The sequence below is a fragment of the Mytilus edulis genome, chromosome 5, assembly GCF_963676685.1.
Source record: "Mytilus edulis chromosome 5, xbMytEdul2.2, whole genome shotgun sequence".
Taxonomy (NCBI): Eukaryota; Metazoa; Mollusca; class Bivalvia; order Mytilida; family Mytilidae; genus Mytilus; species Mytilus edulis.
The window spans coordinates 58,247,208-58,274,943 of NC_092348.1; the positions used below are offsets into that span (position 1 = coordinate 58,247,208).

The 27,736-nt window shown below is 31.8% G+C and overlaps 1 protein-coding gene across 1 annotated transcript; it reads left to right on the forward strand.

The window, feature by feature from the left end:
- The first annotated feature begins 983 nt into the window (after positions 1-983).
- On the forward strand, positions 984-27,378 carry LOC139525157 (uncharacterized). Its single transcript, XM_071320346.1, has 9 exons — positions 984-1,079; positions 6,201-6,292; positions 10,570-10,911; positions 14,741-14,758; positions 18,231-18,341; positions 18,812-18,928; positions 21,921-22,010; positions 25,249-25,320; positions 27,266-27,378. Exons 2-9 carry the CDS (start codon positions 6,250-6,252, stop codon positions 27,376-27,378), a joined length of 906 nt encoding a protein of 301 aa, XP_071176447.1. The 5' UTR covers positions 984-1,079; positions 6,201-6,249.
- Positions 27,379-27,736: the final 358 nt, after the last annotated feature.

The following is a 27,736-nucleotide window of genomic DNA, read 5'->3' on the forward strand; positions in this document are numbered from 1 at the left end:
GCGGACAGACAAATATGCTTTGTATATGGATAGCCATAGGGAAAATATACTCTATTTCCTAATTAAGCTTCTCTAAACAGGACAAGTCAGTGAAATCAAATCAACGTTCTTCTCTTATTTTGACAATTTTACCTATTATGTCTGTTTTGTTTACACATCGTTTTAACTAAAATGGAACTTAATGCGACTGTCTACAAGTGAGAGGTTTAGCTCTATAAAACATGGTTCAATCCACCATTTTCTACATTTGAGAATGCATGTACCAAGTCAGGAATATGACAGTTGTTGTCCATTCGTTTGATATGTGTTATCATTTGATTTTGCCATTTAATTAGAGACTTCCGTTTTGAATTTTCCTCGGAGTTCAGTATTTTTGTTATTTTACTTTTTAATACTTTTAACAGCAAAATGTTATTCTAGTTTCAAAAATGTACTTTAACCTGTAAGCAATCTAAATGAATATTTATGCACACATATTCAATTTTTCAACTGAATTTTTAAAACTCGTGGTAATAACAATCTTGTATGTTTAAGATTGACCTTGAAATAAGATTCATATAAATCAAGATATTAACTATAAAAGATAGAAATCAATCAAAATTAAGTAAGATTCACTTACCTACAACTTTTATTTGTATTTAATAACAACACGTCTGTGTTCCCCAAAATATTTATATAAATCTGTATTGCGTCTTTTTGTTTGGTCGATAATTTCGACAGTTCTAGGCACTAGTAGGGACAACATAAAACAACCAAAGTTGCTCCTTTTGTTTCCCCTGAAAAAAATAGGTTCTACCGACTAAGGTTAATTGTATTGCTAATGCTTCACTTGATCATATATTTTCCTTTTTGAATTTGGATATTGTTTAAACTTCCACACATTTACCCTTATACATTAACCCACATTGAATCACACCTGTATTGTAATACTATCACCAAAACCTATCTCGTCTGGTTCAACATGTTCAAGGTGAATTGATTAGTGTATCGTAAGCTTTAAATAACGCTCGACTATTCATATTTATGTGTTATCATGTGTACAAAAAACGAAAGAAAATATTTAATTTGGAATATTCAAGGTAAGACAATTATCATTTTTGGTTTCCTTTTATGAAAAAGATTTTAAGTTTCAGGCATGTAGATGCCTAATGCAGTTGGTGCTCAGGTAAACACGTTAATATTGAGACTTAAGATTTGAAGGTGAAATGGTGGCGAGCTGCATGTAGGCGGGATATATTTGCCAATGAGCCGAGTATACTTCCCCGTTCTACCTTTTGGGTTTTATCACAATTTTGGCATTGTGATTTTGTGATATTAAAATCATTAATACCTATCCTATCGACCTCGAACAACTTAACTCCTGCCTTTCTATGTTTACTAAAGACATTTACTGAGGAAACAACTTTGCAAATAATAGTCCCGATCGTGACAAATTACAACATCAAATAAAAATAAAGACTTGGGTAATGAATATTATCTTTTGAATAACTTCACATTTTGTCATCACGGGCTCTTGTACTATATAGCCAACGTTTTGCTTCCTGCTGAAGTTTGTTAGATTGCCTATATTTTGGTCTTTGATGGATTAGTCGTTCATGTTAAATCATGCAAAATGTTCACATATAAAATCGCAAAATGTACGTGTTCTTTATTTTTTTCTTTTATAAGTTGTGAATGATCAATAGATAAATTCAAAATGAAATGATATGAAAAAAAAACCAACATTAAAAAACACACACCAAGCTCGTTTTCAATTCACATAAAATAGCAAATAATTGAAAGAAATATCCGAAAAATGACAAATTTGCAATTGATAGTATTTATAAAGTGATTCATGAAAATCGTGTTATTTTTATATCGATCAATTCGAAGTTGTGAACAAAGTAAAAATAGAATTTGAATAGAGTAGTATATATATGGAAGTTATTGACTGGCTATATAGCCCTTGTACGATCGGTTTAGAGTAGTCTAGTCCTACAGACATATACATTGGTTATCTGTCGGAATATTTTACTCTTAAAGAAGGAAAGTTTACCTGACCTTATACCTTATCATAATCCAAAAATGTCGGAAGTCACCCGTTTCATAATCATCTATTTATTCCTAAATGGAGAATATAGAAAAAGAAGATGTGCTATGATTGACAAGAGACAACTCGTCACAAAAGGACAAATTACAAAGACATTAACAACTATAGTTCATCATACGGCCTTCAACAATGAGCAAAGCCTATACCGCATAGTCAGCTATAAAAGGTCCAGAAATGACAAACAAAAAAACAATTCAAACGAGGAAACTAAAGGCATAATTAATGTTAAAAAAATAAACGAAAAACATATATACTACACAGCAGCAAACGCAAATCACTTAACTACAGAGACAGGCACCTACATACAGAATGTGGCCTTGTTTTGTTTTAGTTTTTACTCTTCCACAGTGCTATTTAATTTTTCAGTGAGTTCGCCGTGTTCCCTAAAGTATTTGCGTGATCTTGCTCTTGAAAAGGACGTAGGCTATAAAAGAATGTAAACCATTTAGTCGGAAACAGTAACTGCAATTCAAAATCAAAATGAACTTAACATTATGGATACCCCTTTGACTAGAAAGTATGTTTCGTGTTTGGATCGTTTTGCAGCTACTGCTGTGAAGCATTACGGTGGGGAGCATATAATATGTGGATTGTCAGCTCGTGCAATAAACTTATTTTTTGGATATGTTTTATTTAAAAATAAACCAGATCTGGCTTTTTAAATCCTAATTCATTTTACAATTGAATGTTGGATTTTTTTAATGACAATAACACACAATCTTAAAAATTGTGATAAAATTGAAAATGATAAAGCTGGCGGCTGTAACTAAATAATTAATGAAATATAAAATTTGATGTATATGATCTTAATATGTAAATGTATGATAAGCTTTTTATATTTAATATTAGGTACGAGTAAAGTTGCACAGTTACGGTTTCTTAGTATAACGATTCTTTTTTTTTAAATAAGGGTTCCTAAGCAAACCGTTAACATTATAGAGGCCTAACAATAAAATTTTGTTTACGAAAGATTTTGATCGTAAAAGATAAATGGGATATTAAATAGAATTGAGCACTGTTTAGAGAACAAGATTATGATAAAAAATAAAAAAAAAATAAAACATTTCTTGAATTTAAAACAGTTTTCAGTACAAATATCAAATACGTGTATAAAGATGTGTCGTTGGTGTTAGTCATAGTTAATATGTATAGCCTTTTGTGTTTTTAAATGATCAAGAATGCCCTTTTAGACAAAAACATTAAAAAAAAAACACAAAAAAACTGTGAATAATTATCATTGTTGTTAGAAGCATTAGTTAAAATCTTTTTAATTTTGAAATTAGATGACACGGTTATTATGTCCGACAGTAACATTGAATTGCAACATGCACTTTATGTTTTTAACAATTATATAACATATGAAAGCTCACAGGGTACATAGAAGAAAAGAATCAAAAACATTGTTGTGTTTACGAGCATGTTGCAATTCAATGTTACTGTCGGACATAAACGAAAGGAAGAACAAAAACAATTATTTTCATGTAAACAGTAATGCTATAGAAGTTGTAGTTTTCGTGGGATAGGTCAGGGGGATTTTGACGTGTGTACATGATCTTATGACAACCTGGAGAACCACGTGATAAATGAAAATATAATTTTTTCATCACGTAAAAACTATTTGATATGGAAGAAATTTCCAGTGTATAAGTTTAATAGTTTTGGAATAATACGTATAACTTGAGCGAAGTAGTTTACAAAATTCATTCGTTAGCAATAACCAGTCCCAGAAGGTACATACGCCCAGTTTGGTACGTAAGTCAATTAACTGAAAATCTCCAATAAGACTCACCAGTGACACTCATAATAAAAATCAGTTGAAAGACCAAATAATATACTAATTTAAGGAGATGTAAAACCGAAAATTCAAAAAAGTTGCATCAAATACAACTTAGAAAATGAATGGAAATAAACTCATCGTAGATACCAGGATTACATTTTGAATTTACGCCAGACGCGCGTTTCGACTACTGAAGACTCATCAGTGTCGCTCGAATCCAAAAAAAGTAAAAAAGGCCAAATAAAGTACGAAGTTGAAGAGCATTGAGGACCGTAATTCTTAAAGCTTTGCCAAATACAGATAAGGTAATATATTCCAACAGTCATAACCCGGTATAAACATATATACATAAACTAACGATAGATTTGAGAACTGTTGGTGACCTTTTGCTGTTGTCTGTTCGTTGTCTCTTTGACACATTCCCCATTTCCATTCTCACTTTTATTAGGAACACATGCAATTGGATTTTTCGCGGTCTGTTTGATTTCACCATTTTTGTGTCATTTTTTGTCAAATCGTAGGTTTTGCCCCTTTGAAATCTACTTAATATGAATAATTAATCACTTCATCTACAAATCAATTGTCATTAATTATTTAATACAATGATCGTCCTTTAAGCATGCGTCCTTGAAGAAGTGGCTTGTTCTGTTGTTCTAAACGGACAGTAATAATCGATTCATAAAGTTTAGGGCGATTACTTTGCAAAACACATTTTATCAGAATGTTAAGACATTGTAATATCACCGAAAGCATATTGAGCAATTTTATATTACAAAAAAAAAAAAAAAAACAATTGCCGCACCAAAATAAATTCATGGCATTTCCAAATGTTAGCAAAGATTCGTTCTTCATATTCAGTTTAATATATGAATTTGAATAAAAATGTTCACAATCTCATTCAAAGTTATCATAACGTATCACAAGAGATCGGAGTGTGCTTTTGTATTCACTTAGAATCCATTGGCCTCTTTTAGTACCACATTACAAGACTTGTATTACTGATAAAAAATCTTTTATTTGAAGCCAAATTTGCAAACTTATACAGACTTCTGACGAATTATTCAAGAATTAATAGAAATTTGCAAGTCTCTTTTACTACATATTCTGCTATTATGATGATGTCCTCTATCCAATTAGTTCAATGTATGGTGACTATGTTGAATTTATTTATTTCCTCGAACTTGAAATGAAGGATACAACAAATAAAGTTTAGTCTCCCTCATATCTCGACTTACATCTTTTCAATAACGTTGAGGGTTGCTAGAGATTTTTTTAAACTTTACTTAAGGCCGTATCTATAGTTGTTACGGTGATCTATAGTTGTTAATTTCAGTGTTATTTGGTTTCTTGTTGAGGGTTGTCTCATTAGCAATCGAATCACATTTTCATTTTACAACGGAGTAAATACAGGTTACAAAAATATAAATGTGTATTAAGTTTCACAAACAAAAATGATATTCCAGGACATGCATTTCCCATCACTATTGACTAGGTTTTTACTGCTAGCAATGCAGTTTTTGTACCAATCGTTCAAAGAAATGAAACTTAAGTAGTTTCTTTGAAATTTGTATAGACGCCATCACGACTTTGTTGATCGTTGATCTCTTTTCCCCGATTTTCCCATCACTGAATTGGACTTGTTATCGGATTGTACTTGCAGTGAAGGGACAAATTTATGTTCACTGAATTAACTCAATTCTCATATTTGGTTCATAACACACTAAAACGTCCCAATCACAAAATAATCAAAATAAACAATTAACAATGAATGGACGCCATATTATTAACCATCGAGATATCCACCAAGTTCTTCCGATCATTCGGCCTGATCTAAATTTAAACATAGATTAAGAAGCACGTGGAATTGTGTTAAAACGATTTTGAAGGGATCTTTCATAGGTTTAAAAACATGTAAATTATGGTTTTACTTGGAAATAATTGATTTCATGTGATCAGAATGATTCTAACTTTATTCTCTATATTAATATGCATATGGCTACTATGAAGAAAGGTAGAATATGCAAATGGGTATAATTTACAAATGGGAAACGGTACATTAAGATTATGACTCTCATATTTTTAAACATTTGATGTCAAAAAAGGTTACTTTTGTAATCAAGATATACAAATGCAATGATTGAATGGAAACAGATAGTTTATTGATTGAATGCTAGCTTAATACCAGGTGAGGCTTACTGTGCTTTTATTGAAATATTTTTAAGGAATAATTATGAACTGAATGATACAATACTCTAGATAATGCTGTTTTGCTTGGTGTTTATATTAGTTTTTAATATTGAGCGATTAATGATATGCAACTTTACTTCATTTCAGAATGAAGAGCAAATTAATGAGACACATTGAATGAACAGTTATAGTAGAAATGAGGGAAGCTGTTTTATTGTTAGCTTCTATAATAATCTCAGGTGTGTATGAATATATTTACTAAAAATTTCGTAGGCAGTTAATACATTGTCATTCGTGAGAAAAATGTGTAAAAACTTTGTTTCCAATATTTTAAGTAGAGATCATTTACATGATTTACTCTTTATCATTCTAATGATGTTTGCTGAAACCGAAAATCATCGTTTTTTTCATACAAACAACAGTCAGAAGATTTCAAATAAGGAACGATATACACGAGAGCCTGACAAAAAAAAAAGCAATGCCACATGCAAACGAGAATATATTCAAAGTTTGCAGCTCTTCTGATTGATACTTGAGCAGCTTTTTGTGTCAGGAGCACACCTCTACAATTGTTTTCGTATAATGTGAAAATGCACAAGTGTAACGTATGTATAGAGATAGCTCAACTTTATGTGATAGACGAGGGTGTGTTACTTCTAGGAAATGGGATGTTGACAAAATAAAAGTTAAAATCATATAAGAAAGTTTGTTACAGATTCTAGTTTTAAGTTGTCCAGAAGTGTCAAAATCAAGGACAAGATCAAGATATGAAGTCGATCTTCTGGTTTCGGTATCATCTCTAGTAACAAGTTCATTTGGCTACCCTGGTATAAGGGATGCATATATTCGTTGAGTTTAGAGTTATTGAGTTACAAGACACCATCAGTATGTCTGAGGATGAAGTTTCAGAATTTTGGAAGATGCTTTTTGTGAATTTAAAGGTTTTGTATAAATTCTGCCGTATACGAATAAAACGGCAAGTCTGTCTAGGGGTGCACAATTCAGACACATTGTAACAACACATCATTAATCAAAAATAATGAACATTTACCAATTTTAACTCCATGCCTTTTATCATTATATGTTTCAATAAATTCTTTTTTTAATATATTTTACTCTAATGCAATACCTTCATTGTACTACTTGTTGTGACACAAAATATTTAATTTACAGCATTTCATTATGTTAACCTAATACATTCGTTACTAAATATTCAGGGATAATAATCAGTAAGAAGAATTCCTAGATGTTATAAATAGCCGTTATATTACAGTTCTTATCTACAATTTCGATATGAAAATAATATCTATCAATAGTGGTGCTGTGTATACATTACTAGAACTAATTTTTCTTCTTCCAGTTACGATGAATAAGTCTTTATAAGTTGGATGAGACCAATAGATACATGTATGTTTAGTCCCAGTTGTCGGTTACACTGGGGTTCATATGTTTACGCAATACCACATAAACCAATATATAAGTCAAAATGTATCAATTAAAACCACTTGTGAAAAAACTTTAACTGCAAAGAAACAGAAAACCTTATATTCCACCCCCCCCTCCAAAAAAAAAAAACCCAAACAAAAACAAAACTGCTGCAAAAGCTTTAATCTTTATAAAATCAACAAAGGGAGACTGGAATTAACTTTAAAACGTAAGGTTTGTGTCAATCTTTTGCACACATTTCTTCTATAATTTTTTTCTTGGGGCATAAGCATTGTTACCATGTATAATTCACAATGTATACCTCTATTTTCACTTGACCATCTTGACATCAGTTCAAAGAGATTTCCGACCATTTGTGGCCTTTTGTGCCAAGGTAAAATCATGAAAATTATGAGCTCTTGTTATATGAAAAAATATACTTTCTTAGTTAAAGTCATAAGAAACATCAAATCAAAAAAAAATAATGCATATGTTTTTTATAACTTAATGGACAGTTTTTATTATAAAACTTATGTACATATAATTTTTTCTGAAGAAAATTCTTTAATTTATTCATATTTAGAAGACGTTTATTTTCCGTATGCAAAGTGACCTCAGTGTGACCCATCTCGTAAAAATCCGGTGATCACAATATGCATGGATGTCCTAAAAAATAAACTATTATCTGAATTTCCATGTTAAACACGTGCTCAATTTCCATGCTTTTTTGCTGATTTTTTGTCGATTGTTGACAAACAGGTGAAAATCGTTAAACTTCGGCTTCAAAACACGAACTTTAATTACCTGCCATATTTTCACAACAACACTGACCGATTGAAAAAAACTGACGATTATACGAAATTTACACGAAAAAAAATGATAAATTAGTGCACAGAAGACAAAGTTTAATTAGTGGGATTATTTGTAATAATGTGTAGTTAACAATTAAAAGATAATATGTCTACAACGTTTTGACAAATAAAATTAAAGGATTTTATGTTTCTTAAACTGACAACATCATGGCTTTAAATAGAGACCAAAAGACAACCAAAGTACACAAAACCCAACATATTAAACAAAAGACTGCGCAAGAGGAACCCCACAAAAACTGGGGGTTACCTCTCAGGTTATCTGAAAGGGAAAGCAAATCCTGAACAACATGTGAATAATATAGAGAAAAGAAACGGAGAATGTGTCAAAGATACAATAAATACGTTATATGATTTCTCAACCCTTACCCTTTTTTTGCTTTAGAATAAATGTGTTTAATTCCGATGCAAACTCCATATAAGAGAATCTATATCAATTCACCAAAATTGTCAATTGTGACTTGACAACAGTCTCTTATGAATAATTCTGATTAACGGTTTGGTTGGCTATTGCGGTGAAAGACGACATGGCGACGGGCTTTGTAAAGTGAATATTCTGTTGAATGGTATGGTTGGCTATTGCGGTAAAAGACGACATGGCGACGGGCTTTGTATAGTGAATATTTTGTTTAATAGTTTGGTTAGCTATTGAGAAAAATGATGAGATGAATTAAATAAAGTACAGACAGTAGTTCAAAGGAATATCATTTTAAATGCTACTTACCTCATATATAAAAGTAGAAACAAACGTAAAAAAAGTACTGTAGAATAGAATATAGTTGTAGTTCATAACTCATTTTTTCTAAATTCTTTCATTTTGAACAATAATAAAGCAATAGGTTTAATATCATTGAAAATTACACGAGTTACATTCAAACTAATAAACATTAAACTTATGCTATGCATACCAATCAATCGAACTGTTGTTTATCTTTTGTCTTAAACATAGTATATTAACATTTCTAATATACATAACAAACTGTAAAAAATACTTCATGTGTCAATTTTTTACGTTGAACTTGTCATGAGATAAGTTCTTGATTCAAAGTGATTAACATGAGCAACATGATGGTTGCCCCTTTTGAAGCAGGATTTTCCTACCATTCCGAAGCACATTAAATCATACTAGTTTAGATTGGGTATGTGCTGCTTAGTCGTTAGTTTTAAATACGAGTAAATACTTTCATATTCAGTGAAATTGATTATTATTTATGAAGTTGACCATATTTTACCATATTTTTCAGGGAAAGTTGACTGTTTTAAAATGCGTTCTATTCATGACTAAATCATCGGAAAACAGCCACCAGTCCCCCAAATTGCACTGATTATATATTTGATTATACTTTTTTTGATTGTTCATGATTGACCAATTAACAGGAAGTACTACTGCAGAGTAGGTAACCTGTTGAAAAATAGTAGAACCTGGAGTGAAAAGTCGGTAATTTGAAAATGGTCTATTAATGCTTGTCCTATTTCAACTTTTTAGCAAACATTCCATGGTTTCAGAACAGATATAAATAACAACAAATATGACTGTTTTATGCACATTGTTTGTAAATTGGTACTTTTTAAATTCTTCACCAGTATTGTGTTCCTTTTTTATCGGTTTAAACTTTTAAAAATATATTTTTTTCGATGATTATGTGTCGGGCTCTGCAGATAATCTTTTCCAATATTTATTTTTCAATTTTCTTCAAACTTCATAATTGGTTTTCTCTTACATCTTTTGACCTTTGAAAGTCACAAACTACTCGGTGTATCTACAAAACACTAGTCTGAATTACATATTTGTAAGATAACTCCGATTATTAATTTTTAGATCCATAATGGCAGATTGTTTTGTTTTACATGAAGCCTTATTCATTCAACATTTTTTCAAACTTAGATTAGCATCTTCCTTCTATTCATATTCAATTATATAAACTACTGTCGATTTATTGCTTCGTAAATCTTAGTTATGTCGATAGCAACTACAGACCTTTGCACACCTGCATTTCTTTCATGAATTTGGATATAGACATTTTTTCAAACTAGAATAATCAACTGTCAATTTCTCATGTCGCAACAGTAAAACATGTATACCCTTTGCTTTCGTGTTTGTCTAATGTAAGACAAGGTAACACATGCTGTACTTGAAAAGAAGATACAATTTCAAATGAACTATTACCTATTTGTTCAAATATTTAAAAAAAAAATGAATTGGTTTGGTTTCTTTTTTGTAGGTATATTGTCATGCCAAGACAACGTGTGTATGTGTTTGACATGGAAAGTTAAAAATGGTAGCCTTGTTTTGACTTGTAAAATATCAAATCTTGTATGGCCTGTTTCTTTGTACGACACGTTAGATAAAGAACAAGGATTTTGTGCACATCCAATACCAGTCGTCAAATGTTATCCTCTCTACAAGAATGTTAGCATACATCAAAATAGAAAAACGAATGAGACCATTTTTAACGTCACTGGACCCCTTGATCAGCGTCTGAATGGAAACTGGACATGTAGACATGGAAGTCGTGCTGAATATGTTACCACTGAAGTAACTCTGTTCAATTTAAATCACCAAGGTAAGGCAATGTGAAACAAAGACAAAAATATCGGTTATTATTGAGTGTTTTATTCTAGAAAATTGTGATCAAGTTATTTGAATGAAAGATACTTCTTTTAATTTATAAAGATTGTTTAATTCAATAAAAACTATTTATTTGATACATTTACAGCCAGCCAATGTGTAGTAACAAACATAATCGAAACCCAATACTAGTTATTAGTAAGTCTTATTTACTTACTACGAACATCTGTTTATCTGAAAATGCCTACACTGAAAATGGTTAAAAAAAGTATAACAAAAATACTGAACTCAAAGTCAAATTCAAAGTCCAAAAAAACTGACAAAAGTCAAGCAACTGCAAAACACCCTAACAAAAAACAAACTTTCATATTCTGACTTTGAACAGGCATTTTTCGAAGAAGATGGTGGGTTAAACCCGGTTTGATATACATTTGTAGCAAGTTAAACCTCCCACTTGTATGACAGTTGTTTATACAGGCAGCAGCCATAATAGGTAAATGTGACAACAATTGGGAAACCAGCAGCTAGAACTGTGTAAACATACATCCCAGACATACTATACAACTAACTATTTTTTTTTTAAAGAAACATACTAATTAATCTAACAAAGACGCCTTTAAAAAGATTTAATAGTGCTTGCCAATGACTGGCACCTAAAAAAAGATCCTGTCGTTGTTAATAAATACCGTTAATAAAGTATACATGTTCTCGATAGAGAAAAAAATTAGTAAATATAAATGCAAGGGCAAACAAACTAGTGAACAAGAGGCTGTCACAACGACAGCAAACCGGATTTATTAACATTTATTTGTGTCCTGGCAATATCACAAGAACCATAACTGATGAACAGTGAAAGTGAAAATGGTCAATATCAAATTTGACCTCCATTTTGTCATCAGTATCAACATATTAAAATTTGAAAGAGCTTAGGTTGAATGGTTCACGAGTAAATGCAACAACATGAATGGAAACACCATTTTTTTTATCTTTCAAGAACCATAATTACTGAACGGTAAATGTCAAAATCGACATTATTGAACTTGACCTCCATTTTGTCATCAGTAACAACATATTAAAATTTGGGAAGCTTTGGTTGAACAGTTCATGAGTAAATGCACGGACACGACTGGAAAAGCCATTTTTCAATCTTCCAAGAACCATAACTCCTGAACGGTAAAAGTCAAAATCGTCATTCTTGAACTTGACCTCCATTTTGTCATCAGTAACAATATATTAAAATTTGGGAAGCTTTGGTTGAACAGTTTATGCGTAAATGCACGAACACGACTGGAAACGCCATTTTTCAATCTTTCAAGAACCCTAACTCCTGAACGGTAAAAGTCAAAATCGTCATTCTTGAACTTGACCTCCATTTTGTTGTCAGTAACAACATATTAAATTTTAAAAGCTTTGGATGAACGGTTCATGAGTAAATGCACGGACAACATTTGGTTGCCGCCCGCCCGCCGTACATCCCCAAATCAATAACCGACATTTTTGTCACAAAAATCCGGTAAAAAAACTGTAAAACCCTTGTGTCCGAATCGAACCCTCTAACCTACCTGCACCAGTAATTCCCAAAGATGAAAAGTTGAAACCTAGTGTCGGGATTCATAAATGCGCCAGTTCGAGATACAGTAATAAGTTGAATCTGTCATGTGATTTTCATTACAAAGTTACAAATTTAGGGTGAAAAAGTTTGATATACTGCACAAAATATTTGGGAAATTAAAATCTAATTAGATGGACATTCTTCCTAACAGTCGCACGGGAATCGTTATAATTTTTTTAAGAACAAAGATTAGTTGTAGACTATTCAGCATAATGATGATCCTGAAAATGCTTGAGACTCATATAGTGCAGGGATACAGGCGCACCTTTAATCTGGTAAATGACGTCATAAGGGCATGCTTAGTTGACTATCTTTTTTGATGAAAGACATAATTAGAGAAATTGCTTTTAATGAGTCACATTGAAACTCTACGACCAAAATAATCACATCAGCCCGGAGACTAAGATTAGGTAAACTAAAGTAAAATAAAGTGATGCACGATTCACTACCTCACCTGCTCCAAAAGTCAGGAACATCAACAGTAGTTTCCTATTGACATATATTAATGAAATTGTTTTAGAGGGTAAGAGATATAGAAGTGACACGAGATTTCGCTTGCAAATTTTTGATACATTCTTTTAATATTCCACCCAACTTAGTTCAACCAAAGTCAGTTTAAAACTGGAAATAGTCTGTAAATATAAATGCATGTCTATGGGAGAAAATTGTATGTAGACCTCTTTATGTCAGTTGGATGCGTCTTTTGGTCGGTTTCGCATCGACATTATAATTTTCCACTTGTTCTTGTATTCATTCATAGCTATAGAAAAAAAACCCACCACTTTGGACAACCTAGAAGTTTTCATCGACCTATTTAGATATTCAGATTACTATTGGAGAGTTCTTCTCAATTATCTTAGTTTTGCTGTAAAACAAATAAAGTCCGAAGAAAGAAAGGGGAGGCGCACTATTCACAAGTCAAATAGATACCTACGACGCTCTGGTAAAAGACGAAATAGTCGAAGAGACAAACGAGTTCAGAAAGCACTACATGTTTATTTAAAACTAACGACTAAGCAGCACATACCCAACCTAAACTAGTATGATTTAATGTGCTTCGGAATGGTAGGAAAATCCTGCTTCAAAAGGGGCAACCATCATGTTGCTCATGTTAAGTACACATTCAGTGTATCACTGTCGAGGAATTCAAACATATACAGTTTATAATAGTCGACCAACAATTCTTGGTTTCCGAAATTGTTTAATTTGACCACTTAAAACTGTGACTCATTAAGTTCATTGAACGCATCAACCCTGTATCAAGGAAATCATGACAGGAAATGCTAGTTCTAGAATATCGTACCAACTCTATGATATCTAGGCGCTGGTTGCAAATTGGTTCTTAGAATAAGAAACTTCACAATTGGAACAATAAAATCACCCCTTTTGTTGTTAAATTTTTGTTCACTCTCACTGTCGTTGTGTAGGTGAAAGCAATGATTTGAGGTGGACAACTGTATCTGTGGTATCGTTTTCTCAAGTTCGGTAGGATACATGCTTTAATATAGTCACCATATTTTGAACTATTCAGTGAGAGGACATCATTATTTTAATTGAACGTGAAGTTAGAGTTAAATGCCAGCTTTTTTTTCTAATTCTTATTGCAAAGCTCATGTAAGATTATCTGGCCAATTTGAATAAAAGAGCAAAAAAACAAGGATTTTTAATGAGGTCAAAGGTGTTTATACTGTGATAGGATGGGGGACTTAGATTTTAAGTAATCTCACGGGTCTTGGGATGCTTTTTATTATCCATATTCACATCATCACTATAGTAACAAGTCTGATATATATCATGATGCCCAGATTTGATCGCTGATAGAACTGATATTACTAAATTAGTTTCAAGGAGCCTTGTCAGACATTGGACTATATAACGATGTTTGTGAGAACACTTATTTTTGTATAACTTAGAAGAAGGGACAATCAGAAGATTCAGAAGGCAAATATAACATATCTTTGATCGTTCTAGATTTCCTCTTTTGTATGTTTTCATGTTTTTGACAAATATAATAAATATAGGTGATTTTAATATACAAACTGTTATATTGAAAATACTAGATCCAACGTCATCTAAGTTAAAAGCAATATACAGAGAAACTATGAGGTTAGCCAGTCACAATGCACGTATGCTTGTGTGTTGTATAATCAAAATATTTCTATTTTTATAGAATATCTGAATAGTATGTAATCATATCAAATAATCTTTGCAGAAAGAAAAACAAGATCAGGTAAGTATTAAAAGTTAAGAACAACGAGCGTTTTAGATGATTAAAACTGTTTTTCTATATGACATTAATTTGAAATCGTATAAGGTTAATATGAGACATACAAAATGATCAACAGAAATACAGATGTATATTTGCGTTAAAGGGGTACTAGCTACGAGATATAAAAAAATATAAAATAACGATTCTTTTTGGTTCAAACATTAATGAAAGTGAACTAGTGAAATAATAATTCGCTTATAGCAGTCAGTCAATTTTGTCAATATAGGCTAAGAAACATCGAAGATGAATTTTTCACTTGCAAGTGAATAATTCGACCTCATTGAATCCGTATTTATGTGAACTTCAATTTAACTCCTTAGCTACAGATGGCTTGTACATGATTTATGTGTGTTAGGTTATAAAGAAAAAAGAATGTCAACGTTAAAAGTGAAACAAAGGTAAATAATTCAAATGACTGGTTCGATCCACAACACAATCATTTTTATGCAGGTTAATCGAAAATAAACTTATTGTTTAACCTATAAAATGAAATCAAACAGTCATAGAAAAATCTATTTGCACGAGGACCATATCTTTTTATATCTAAGTTTATGTTTATATCTTGTTTTGTGACCATCGGTAGTTTTCGGGGTCATCTCGATATTTTTTAACATGGCGTCTGTACTATAATACACAAGAAATTATGATATATATTATCTAGTGTATATATTGTTTATTGTTTATCTAAGACTTGTTATAATTTGGATATGTGTTTTCAGTATATTATACATCAAATATGATAATTGGAGTCACATAGATGAATATCTTTTGACAGCTAGTGCCCCTTTAAGACACCAATAAAGTTGTCACATTATGTAGCCCTTCATAAATGTTCAATTGAACATGTTTTCATTAAAGTCATGCATGCATGACCGCAAATGAATACGTTGCTTTCGTGAAGTTAAAAATTTCAAAAATTCAAATTTAAAGTCCTTTATCAAATTGCAAAATCAATAGACCAAACACATCAAACGTATGGAAAACAACTGTCATATTCTCAACTCGGTACAGGCATTTCCTTATGTAGAAAATGATGAATTAAACCTTGTCGTTGTGTAGGTGAAGGTCAAAAGAAAAAAAAAATTTACCAGACTAACAAGATTTTTCCAATCTTACAAATTAAAGACATTTTTCATTTTTGACCTTTATAAACTGATTAATGATTAACAGAAATTCGTTCCAGCATTAATGATTACAGGTGGAAACCCGGTTGAAATAGAACAAAAGAATCGAAGCTCTTTGTTAAAGAAGGCGATAAATGCTTACTGTAATGTTTACTATAGTGACCAACATTTTAAAAGTTAATATAAACAAATAAAATGACAACTTTCTTCTCAATTACGAAGTGTTTTATTCTAAAAACACCATTTGCATAAGTTTTCAATTTATATAGTATATAGTTAAGCAGAGCAATTAGATATCAAGTCGACGACATGGGTATCTTTCAAGTTGGATGTAGAAAATGCATAACCTCCGATTAAATTTTTTTTTTTTACCACGGACGGAAAACATATCAATCTTTTAGTTTAGTAATTTTGGTGTCTGCCTTTCCATTATGTGACTCAAGAAAAAAAAAGGGTAACAATTGTATCGAAAAGAGAAAATCGAGTGCACCTTTTTATGATAGGGCGTGTTTGAGTTTAATATTTTGTCTTGATATCGTAGAAAGCAAGAATATTTCATACATCGTCTCGCTTCAGATTCTATCATTTTTATATATCAAAGCTACAGGTTGACTTTATAACATAAAAAAATTACAGAAGTAAAAGATGAAATATATAGGTCAAGTGAAATACCTATCCAATGAATCACAAAAACAGAGTAGGTGTGTTCGAATAGCTATTTTTTACTAAAAGTACTTGACGACTGTCTTTCAAGTTGGATGATGAAAATGCATATCTTCGAAAAATTAAAATTATTTGTGTGTGATAACTAGGGTTTATAGTCTTCAACCACTAAAAAAATATAGTCTGCCCTTCCACGAAATATTTAATTACAATTTTTTTTAAATGTTTATGAATTTTCGAAAATTCCACCTGACAACCGATCAGACAATAGTTTTAAGTTGACTCAGTGCAGGCAAGATCATTAATTGATGCTAGTTGATACATTTGTCTTTTAAAAAACAACTGACATATAAGGATCGTAATGGTGCAATGTGGATAAATTTATCGTTTTCCAAGAGCATAATTGGCAGCGCGTCATCCCTACAGTGGCTTCCATTTCTACGAATGTGAAAATGAACTGGCGTAATGGGGAGATAATTTTGACAAAGTAGAATCCTGACTGATTAGAAAGACAAGATGTTAGCAATAGTCATATATATTTGTGTTTAATACAAACTGTTTGTGACAAAACGGAATCTTGCTGCTACTCGATGTAGACGAGGCCGTGGTCATCGTCATTGTTCATAACCTGTTCTTCATGATAAGTTTGAAATATCGAAAGTTAGATTTGTCTCCCACAAAATTCTTTATACCATCCAATCACACTAATATTTAACATTGTCGATAAATATAAAATATATTTTTAACAATGTATGTATATTCTTTTATTCTGCAATTCAAACATATTACCTGAAATATTGTTTTTTATATATTTTTTTTGAAATCGATACGTTTAAACTCAGACCGCAATGAAGCCACAACAATTTACTGTTACGTCATCGAAATATCAACATCACCTTTCCCTAAAGATTGAAGCAGGATAACCGGAAACTTTATTTGTATAACCTCAACGAACGCAAACATGTATTTACACACTTGCTATAAGTAAAGAAGTTGGCTAATTGCAGGATAAAAGTGTCATACCATCAATTTGGTATCCCTACTCAACCCTTTTTTTCCTTTTTTCCAGATTTCTAAAAAAATATTTTTGACTTTAAATTCTTAGAAACCGGGTATATCATGAATTGTACATTTATCACAGTTCTACATTTCTATGTTAAACCAATATTAAAAGTCTTGCAGTAAGGGACGACAGCAAAAGTTCAATGTAGGATATAGTTTTTTCACTGACCCCTACCCCTCTCTCTTAACTTAATTTGGGAAAAATTGATTGACCAATAAGGATATATATAAAATTGAAGTCAATTAAACAAAACTTGCAGCAATTTTGTCCCCCCTCTTTTCCACCCCTAAACTATTTGAATTAAGTTTTTCATCCTTCATTGTTTTTTGGATGTCGTCCCTAAATCACAACAGTTCGGAGAGCAACTGCTTTTAAAAATATTTTCTGGTTTCGAAAAAAATTATTAAAGAATACTATGGAGCGCATTTAAATACTTAATTGGAGTTGTCGTTGTTGCATCTGTTCTATTACTTTATTGTTATTATTATCAACTATGCAGGATAGTATATTTTATTTGGTTTTAAAAATAATCTCGTGCTTATTTACAACAAAACTGTTCTTATAATATATATTATTGTTTTAGATTGCTGGCCACTACTATTGGTGTTGACTATTTCTGGATTTTTGCTGTTTTACATTTTATCTCAATTATTTATATATACTCTTTATTCACCTTGTATAGAGTCATGTTCAGGTAATTCAACTTAAAACCATACAATTGAAAGTTCAGCTAGAGTTTTTGATAAAAACATTACAAATTGAAAAAAAATCAAAATCTTAACACAAAAGACAGAAATTCCTGTTTGAATAAAAGGTGTACAATTTCAATATGTCTATGAAATTTCAAGGATCAGGATTTAAACTAAAAGAGTAAATATTTACACAAAAGCAATTTAGACATGTGTTGAAAAAATAAGTTAGAACATAAAGCTTGGTTGTTTTACCGTCGACAACAGAAGGGGGTGGGAGGCTAATGGTCCTTTAAACTTAAAAAAAATACAGAAAGTTCACAAAAACTTAATAAAAATCTTCATTCCAGTAGATAAAAGATAAACTTGATTTATTGTTATAATTGAATTATATACTGCACAATGTGTGTATTTAAATACATATTCAGGAAGAACAAATTGGTGTGTATTAATATTCACACCTTTTTTTTTAAAGAAAATTCTTGCTTAAAGACAATTGGTAAAAAAATCTGGATGGGACGAAGACGTATGATAGAGGGAATAACGGACTGCTGTTTATGTCTACAAAAAAATAAAGAATTTTCAATGAAAGGTATTGAATAGTAATTAACTAATTACGATAACGGACATAATACACACACCATGCATTTGAGATATGTCACGTAGGATGAACATGCACGTGCCGAATTGTAACTTTATGTAATTTTTACAAGTTAAACGAAAGTTAGGTTGAAATGGTTAATTAATCATAGTAAATTAAATTAGCAAATACATGTATTTATCAAAACTAAGGTTTAATTTCCAAATTTATTTCATCAAATCATTTTGCTTCGAAGTTTACACTATTTTTCGCAAGTTGAGCCACTTTGTGAAGAAACTATGTCAATTTGAATGTGTTATTTTTTTTATTGAGAAATGTATGGATGTAAAAGTAAAATCACAAAAATACTGAACTTAGAGGAAAATCAAGTCGGAAAGTCCATAATCACATGGCGAAATCAAATAACAAAACGCATCAAAAACAAATGGACAAGAACTGTCATATTCCTGACTTGGTACAGGCATTTTCAAATGTAGAAAAGGGTGGATTAAACCTGGGTTTATAGCTCTAAACCTCTCACTTTGATGACAGTCTCATCAAAGTCTAAGCAATTACTGGCAACTGTACAGCCTTCAACAATAAGAAAACCCTTACTGTAACTGATATAAAAAAAAGGTGAAACAATCAAAACGAGAAAACTAACGACCTTATTCTATCAAAACCATTTACAAAAAAAAAACAACAAATATGGCAAGACATAAATCACAGAGAACTACTAAAGTGCACGCTCCTGACCTGGATGAGGCACTTACCAAATGTGGGACGGTAAAATATGTTTTGATCGCCCAACCTTTCCCTAAAATAGAAAAATAGTGTAAAAGCACACCACAAGAACAAGCTTTAAAAATCAGTAGCAATTGGTTCAACTCAAAAGATTGGTATGGAGCACAAAAACAACCTAAGTAAAAGCAATAGACACAAAGTAACGAAATAAGAGAACTCGCTGAAAGTTACTGAAAGCTAGTTCAAAGTCAATTACAAGTAATAAATAATTAACCATGTTCCCAAGACTAAGGTATCAATTAGTACACATCCAACGGATTAAGTTTAAAGACCTTTTAAAAAATATGAGTAACTGTCATATATAGCAATATAAATAATTGAAAAATGGAAAACAACAGGTTTAATAACTTATTGCGTCCGAATCGCTTTTCTGGATTTATCTTCATCGGAAACGCTCATAGCCAAACATTTCAAATCCCAAGATGCTTAAGTACCGAAAATCGTTGAAGAGCTATATGTCAAAAATACCTAAAATGAATAGCTAAATTCATTTAAAGCCAATTTTGCCATTTGGAACTCTTGGTTTAATAGCTTCCTTGTGAGCAGTAACCCTCTATCAAGAAAATCATGATAGGAAATGCAAGCACGGGAATATCGTATCAATTGGGAGATATATACCCCGTATGTAGGTGCTACTGGAATGTTGCTACTTAGAAATGGAAAGTTCACAATTGGAAAGCTGAAATCATCTCTTTTGTCGTAAAGTTTTGTTAAATCATGTCAGTACCGAAGCACTGACTACTGAGCTGATGATACCCTCGGGGACTGATAGTCCATCAGCAGAGGTAATCGACCCAGTGATTTAAGAAATGGAAAACAACACGTTTAATTATTTATTGCGTACGAAGCGCTTTTCTGGATTTACCTTCATCAGGAACGCTCAAAGCCAAACAATAGAAATCCAAAGATGTTTCAGTACCGAAAATCGTTGAAGAGCTGTAATGTCAAAAATACCTAAAATTGATAGCCAAATTCATCCAAAGGTTGCATTTCTGTAAATATTGACAATGCAATTTCCCATAGGAACTCCTTTTACGGCTAAAACTGTACCACTGTTACTACGAAGTTTTGAAAAAAAAAGCTTACCCTAGAATTGAAAGTTCATATGCTCCACAATTTTTTTCAAAGGTCAAAAGATAGGGCTGTGCGGCATATTTTCAACGTTTATATGCCCTGAACTTCTCAAAGTTTAAACTAACACTAATTTTCTTAACTACCCCTACCTCGAATGAAAGGTTACCACAGATTTCAATGTAACCAATATGCACGTGTCTATGTATTGGTAATATTTCCAAGTTATGTCTCTGTGAGGTGGAACACAGAGAGCATACCTGGGAACCAGTATGTAAACAAAATTAATTTTCTATGAATATTCAAGATCTCCCCAAAAGAGGCGTGTTTTGAGAAACAGCTGTATTTACAAAGTGCAACCTAAAGCCAACTTTGCCTGAAGGAGTTGAAACCTTAGTTTCGTAATAATTTCAAAATTTATAAACGGACAATTTTAGTAAAGTTTGTTAAATCATGTCAGTACCGAAGCACTGACTACTGAGCTGATGATAACCTCGGGGACTGATAGTTCACCAGCAGAGGTATCGACCAAGTGATGTGAAAAATGGAAAACAACACGTTTAATAATTATTTTGCGTACGAAGTGCTTTTCTGGATTTACCTTAATCAGGAACGCTTAAAGCCATACATTTGAAATCCGAAGATGTTTAAGTACCGAAAATCGTTGAAGACCTATATGTCAAAAGTACTTAAAGTTGATAGCAAAATTCATCTAAAGCCAACTTTGCCTAAAGGAGTTGTAACCTTAGTTTCGTTATAATTTCAAAATTTATAAACAACAATTTTAGTAAAGTTTGTTTAATCATGTCAATTCCTAAGCACTGACTACTGAGCTGATGATACCATCAAGTATGTTTTAATTTTTCAAAATCAAAACCAAGTACCGATTTACCTATATTGAAAGTCTCTACTACCGTGTTCCAGTACAAATGTGAAAAATAATTTGATCTAATGATAAGAATAAATCAAAACAAACAAACATAAACACCCTTTAAAATCAAATATACATGTACGATTACCAGATCAAAGACAACCACTTGGTATGAAATCCTGTGGTCATATAATGGTTAGCTGTAGTTTATTGGATACTGTACTCAGCAAATTGATAAACTTTATTGACTTTTTTCAGCAATTAAAGGAACATTTGTTTGCTTATTAATGGTACTAATGATTGCAATTCCAGTAGTAGTCGGGTTTAGCGAGAAAAGCATGTGTTCAGGTTTGTAAATTTTATTATTAAGGAATATCACCATTAACAAACAAATGCAAATATTCTTTCATTGTTAACGCTAATGAAAATGTATTTTTTTTTAATATTTAGACAACAATCAGATATTAAGATAATGTAGTTCTAAAATAAAACGATATATGACATTTGCATATGAAGCCATCATGAGCAAACTTACTCAGGTATATAAGAAAAGAATTGACTTGGATAAACTTGTAGAAATAAATGCCATATGCAAAATTGAACCCGGTTGAATATCGCCTTGGGTAATTCACCTCCCTGTATTTGATTATATGATTGAAAATGTCAGATGAAATAAGGTGTAGCATTATACGACGTTGTTTATTATTAAGAAAAATAAAATCTTATCAAAGGCAGAAAATCCTAGCCGTATTAGGCACGACTTTTTGGAACTTTTGGTCCTCAATGCTCTTTAACTTTGTACTTGTTTTGGCCTTCGAACTTTTGTTTCTTCTTGGCGTCACTGGTTAGTCTTGTGTGGACGAAACTCGAGTCTGGCGTATTAAATTTCAAACCTGATACCTTTTGTTAGCTGTTATTCGTGTGTTTCACTGTCCTATTTTATCTCCCATTTATTTGTATTGTAGTCCTGTCATGTAATGTTGTCATTTTAATGTTATATTTAACACTGTCATAAAAGCGGAAGGTTTAGGATGTCAGGTTCAACCCATCATTTTTAGCTAACTGGCCCGAAGGGCCAAGTTAGCTTTTCTCTTCACTTGTCGTCCATCCGTCGTGGTCTGTTAACTTTAAAAAAAATCTTCTCCTCTAACTACTGGGCCAAATTTAACCAAACTTGACTACAATCCTCATTGGGGTATCTAGTTAACAAAATGTGTCCGGTAACCCGGCCAGCTAACAAAGATGGCCACTATGGCAAAAAATAGAACATAGGGGTAAAATGTAGATTTTGGCTTATAACTCTGGAATCAAAGCATTTAGAGCAAATCTAACAGTGTAAAATTGTTAATCAAGTCAAGATCTATCTGCTCTGAAATTTTCAGATGAATCGGACAACCCGTTGTTGGTTTGCTGCCCCTGAATTGGTAATTTTAAGGAATTTTTGCTGTTTTTTGTTTATTATCTTGAGTACTATTATAGAAAGAGATAAAATGTAAACAGGAATAATGTTCAGCAAAGTAAGATCTACAAATAAGTCAACACGACCAAAATGGTCAGTTGATCCCTTAAGGAGTTATTGCCCTTTATAGTTAATTTTAACATTTTTTCTTAAATTTGTGTAATCTTTTACAAAAATCTTCTCCTCTGAAACTACTGGGCCAAATTTAACCAAACTTTGCCACAATCATTATTGGGGTATCTAGTTTAAAAAATGTGTCCAGTGAACCTGCCTGTTAACCAAGATAGCCGCCATGGCTAAAAATAGAGCATAGGGGTAAAATGTAGATTTTGGCTTAAAACTCTGAAACCAAAGAATTTAGAGCATATCTGACATGGGTTAAATTATTTTTCAAGTCAAGATCTAACTGCCCTGAAATTTGTAGATGGATCGAGCAACCGGTTGTTGGGTTGCTGCCCCAGAATTGTAATTTTAGGGAAATTTTGCTGTTTTTCGTTATTATCTCTAATATTATTATAGATAGAGATTAACTGTAAACAGCAATAAAGTACAGCAAAGTAAGACCTACAAATAAGTCAGGATGAGCAAAATGGTCAATTGACCCCTTAAGGAGTTATTGCCCTTTATAGTCAATTTTTACCATTTTTTCTTAAATTTTTGTAATCTTTTACAAAAATCTTCTCCTGAAACTACTGGGCTAAATTTAACCAAACTTTGCCAAAATCATCATTGGGGTATCTAGTTTAAAAAATGTGTCCAGTGACCCGGCCTGCCAACCAAGATGGCTGCCATGGCTAAAGGTAGAACATAGGGGTAAAATGTAACAATTTTCATAAATTTTGTAATTTTTTATTTTCTCTGTAACTACTGGGCATTATATTGTTAACAGCAAGAGTGTTCAGTAAAGTAATATGGCGTCACAGGGATGGGCCAATATCTACGAACACATCACCATCACCAAAACATTATTTTGTCATAAATCCATCCATCTGTGTCCTTTGTTTAATATGCACATAGACCAAGGTGAGCGACACAGGCTCTTTAGAGCCTCTAGTTTTTTCTTAAAATGACTTGTACCAAGTCAGGAAAATGGTCATTGTTATATTATAGTTCGTTTCTGTGTGTGTTTAATTTTAATGGTGTGCTTCTGTTGAGTCGTAGTTCTCCTCTTATATTTGATGCGTTTCCCTCAACCCATATTTCTATTTTTCTCAATCGATTTATGAACTTCGAACAGCGGTATACTACTGTTGCCATATATTTATAGTCAATTTTCAACAATTTTTCGTATATTTTTGTAATCTTTTATAAAAATCTTCTCCTCTGAAACTACTGAGACAAATTTAACCAAGCTTGTCCATAATTATCTTTTGGGTATCTAGTTTAAAAAATGTGTCCGATGACCAACCTATAAATCAAGGTTGCCGACATGGCTCAAAATAGTAGATACGGTAAAATGAAGTTTTTAGCTCATACTTCTGAACCCAAATATATTAACGATAAAAATTGTTCATTATGATTATCTCAAGATCAATCTGCATTTTACAGCTTTTGATTATTATCTTCAATGTTATTATAGATAGAGATAAATTGTAAACAGCAATAAAGTACAGCAAAGTTAGACCTACAAATAGGTCAACAGAGCCAAAATTGTCAGTTGACCCTTTAAGGAGTTATTCCTTTATAGTCAATTCTTAACAATTTTCATAAATTTGGTAACTTTTTGTAAATTTTTACAAAATATTTTCCTCAATAACTACTGTGCCAATTTCATTATAGATGGAGATTATTGAAGTAAGATCTACAAACACATCACCCTCACCAAAACACATTTTATTCATGAATCCATTTGTGTCCTTTGATTAATATGCACGTAGACTAAGAAGAGCGACACCGGCTCTTTAGAGCCTCTAGTTTATAATGATGAGGATTCAGACACCTTTAGCGTAAAATGCTATCACAGTTTTTTTATCCCCTTATCGTACTTTTACAACTGAAGTCATGGATATGTATTTTTCGTGAACTTCTCATCACTGCATCATTACTTTTTGGTTCTAAATATATGAAGACATCTTAAATCTTTAAAATTTGAAAGTATGTTTTATGTGACAAGGTATTTTTTTTCAGGCAATCCTAGTTTTATACCTATTGGATTTGTATTTGGGTTTATAGTACGAATGCTACTTATGGACGAAAAAGGTATGTAACTCAATTTCAAACATTAAAACTGAAAAGAAACTTTGGAATGTACAGTGTTTGGAATTCAACTTTTGTGTATTGAAATTCTGTAGGAATCGCGAGCATTCTTTGTTAAGGTATTATGTTGGATTATTATAGCTGCATCATCATTAGAATCTGTTTTTTTATATGACAACCATCACGAGACACTCCAATATTAAATTTTATTTCTGTGTCATATACAACAGCTTTGACTGCTCATTTTTTCCGGCAACAATGTTTAAAAAAGGCACAAAAAAACCCTTTTTATACTACCAATTTCATAATTGTAGCATAAAAATGTAATTATAAGAACTCAAATGCTCATTTTTCTAATTTTATAGGGCTGTATTTTTAGAATTTATTTATTTGTTAATGAAATGCGTATTTATACCCCGAGGTGAAGACATGTAAACATACAATACAAGTATATACACAATGGAAAAATCATAACATATTTTAAAAATATTATATATAGCAGTAGGACAACAGGAAATACCATAAATATTTGGCCAGTCTATTAACCCTTGCCAACAATCAACATGTAAGAAAATAAGCGTGTACAGTTCAGCTATCAATTAAAGAACAAAAAGAATGATAGAACTGAGAAAATTTGAAGAAAAAAAAAACACGGTGAAAATGTGTCGTTGCTTCAGGAAGCTATCTGAGATACCATAAAACAAGAGAACTGTAAACAAACTGTTACACTTCTAATAAATAATCAGAACATTTACTTGACATTATGAAGTATTGACTCTTTCTCTCTCGTGATTATATTCAAAAAGTATGGAATAGTGATCGAATAACCTTAAATGATTTAGTTAAATATAAAGACTAAAGTGGGACTAAAGTCCAACAGTTATTGCATGTTTTTTAATTGCAGGCACTGAACGAGAACAAAGCTTCATAAACGGTTGTTGTTGTGAGTATTCGTTTTTATCACCATTTTACTTGATCATATATATATCGGCATATCGCCTTTTCTCTACTTCAAAACCACCACCCCGCGTCAAACATAGCCAACACCACGCATGTGGTGTTCTTTACGATGGGGCTAATTTTCAGGGTACGATTTCTTATAACATTTTAAAACCACTGAAGAAAAAATGACAAATGGAAACCAATTCAAACGCGAATACTATCGGTCTAATTTATGTACAAAAAATGAACGAAAACAAATATGATACACAGAAACAAACGACTACCACTGAACTACAGGCTTCTGTCTTCGGACAGGCACATACATAATGTGGCGGTGTTCAACATGTTTGGCGGGCACACACTAAAAACAACCTGATAAATTAATGCAACAACAACACAAGAACAAACTTTAAAGGACAATAAACGAATAACAAATATGAGATGCCGAAAAATCCAACAACCACCAAATAACAGGTTCCTGACTAATAAAATAAACTTTTTTGTTAAGTCTTTTTAAACCCAACACCATGCTTAGACTCATGTGACGTATCAGAAGCAAGTTTCTTTGTGGTAGTTCGTCAAGTATTGACAATGTAAGTTGGATGATACAGTGCCTTTTCTTCGAAGGTATCTATGGAGATTGAATCGAACTTCTCACGAAGAAAGTTATAAATGTTGTCTTGCCGCCCAACTTAGTTAAATAAAAAAAAAATAATGAAACGACTCCTGTGAGCCATTATATCTCTTAAACAGGATTACACCTAACACAATTAAAGACACATAATACAATGTATTTAAACCTGAAAAAAGATTGCATGCATAACTCAAAAACTAAAGACATTTAAGACAATTTTGATTGTTGTACCTTTTGAAAAAATTAGAAAAAAAACTACACATTAACCCCTGTATATCTCTTTGGGACCAACATGCAAGTGTTTAAATTTCAAAGATATCAATCGACCAATACAAGTCTATTAGACGGTCACCATAATACTTACTCTTATAGTGATGTGTAAAAGGAAAGAGAAACTGAATGAACAAAAAGAACATGTCAATGTTGTGGATGACGAAGAAGACCAGACAAACACAGAAATACAAGAGAATATACCATTACAGTAAGTTCATATTTTTATGTCGTTGACCCTTTCAGAGAAGTATAACTATAAAAACGTAATATAAAAAATATTACCTACAACACTGTGTCTAAACCACACCGGCAAAATTTGCTCGGACTCGATGCTATCTAACATCCGGCACAATGACGGAACACCAATAGACAAAAGAAAGGTAGGTTTCTCCTTATTGTTTTATTCTTTTTATGATATCGAAGAATATATATACATATACAACTATTTTCTATTGTGAGATGCAATATTTTCTACAATCGTTCTCTATTAACGGAGAAATAAGTCAAAATGCATGTCAAAATGACGAATTGAGTGAACCTTGCCTCGAAATTGTTTAATTTCTCTTTAAA

What these genes read in the sequence shown, in the direction of transcription:
- LOC139525157 (XM_071320346.1), top strand. Translation starts at nt 6,250, where the DNA reads ATGAGGGAAGCTGTTTTATTGTTAGCTTCTATAATAATCTCAG. An exon ending in AGCTTCTATAATAATCTCAG is followed by an intron (nt 6,293 to 10,569) that starts GTGTGTATGAAT and finishes TCTTTTTTGTAG; the next exon opens with GTATATTGTCATGCCAAGAC. An exon ending in TTGTATAGAGTCATGTTCAG is followed by an intron (nt 18,342 to 18,811) that starts GTAATTCAACTT and finishes TTTTTTTTAAAG; the next exon opens with AAAATTCTTGCTTAAAGACA.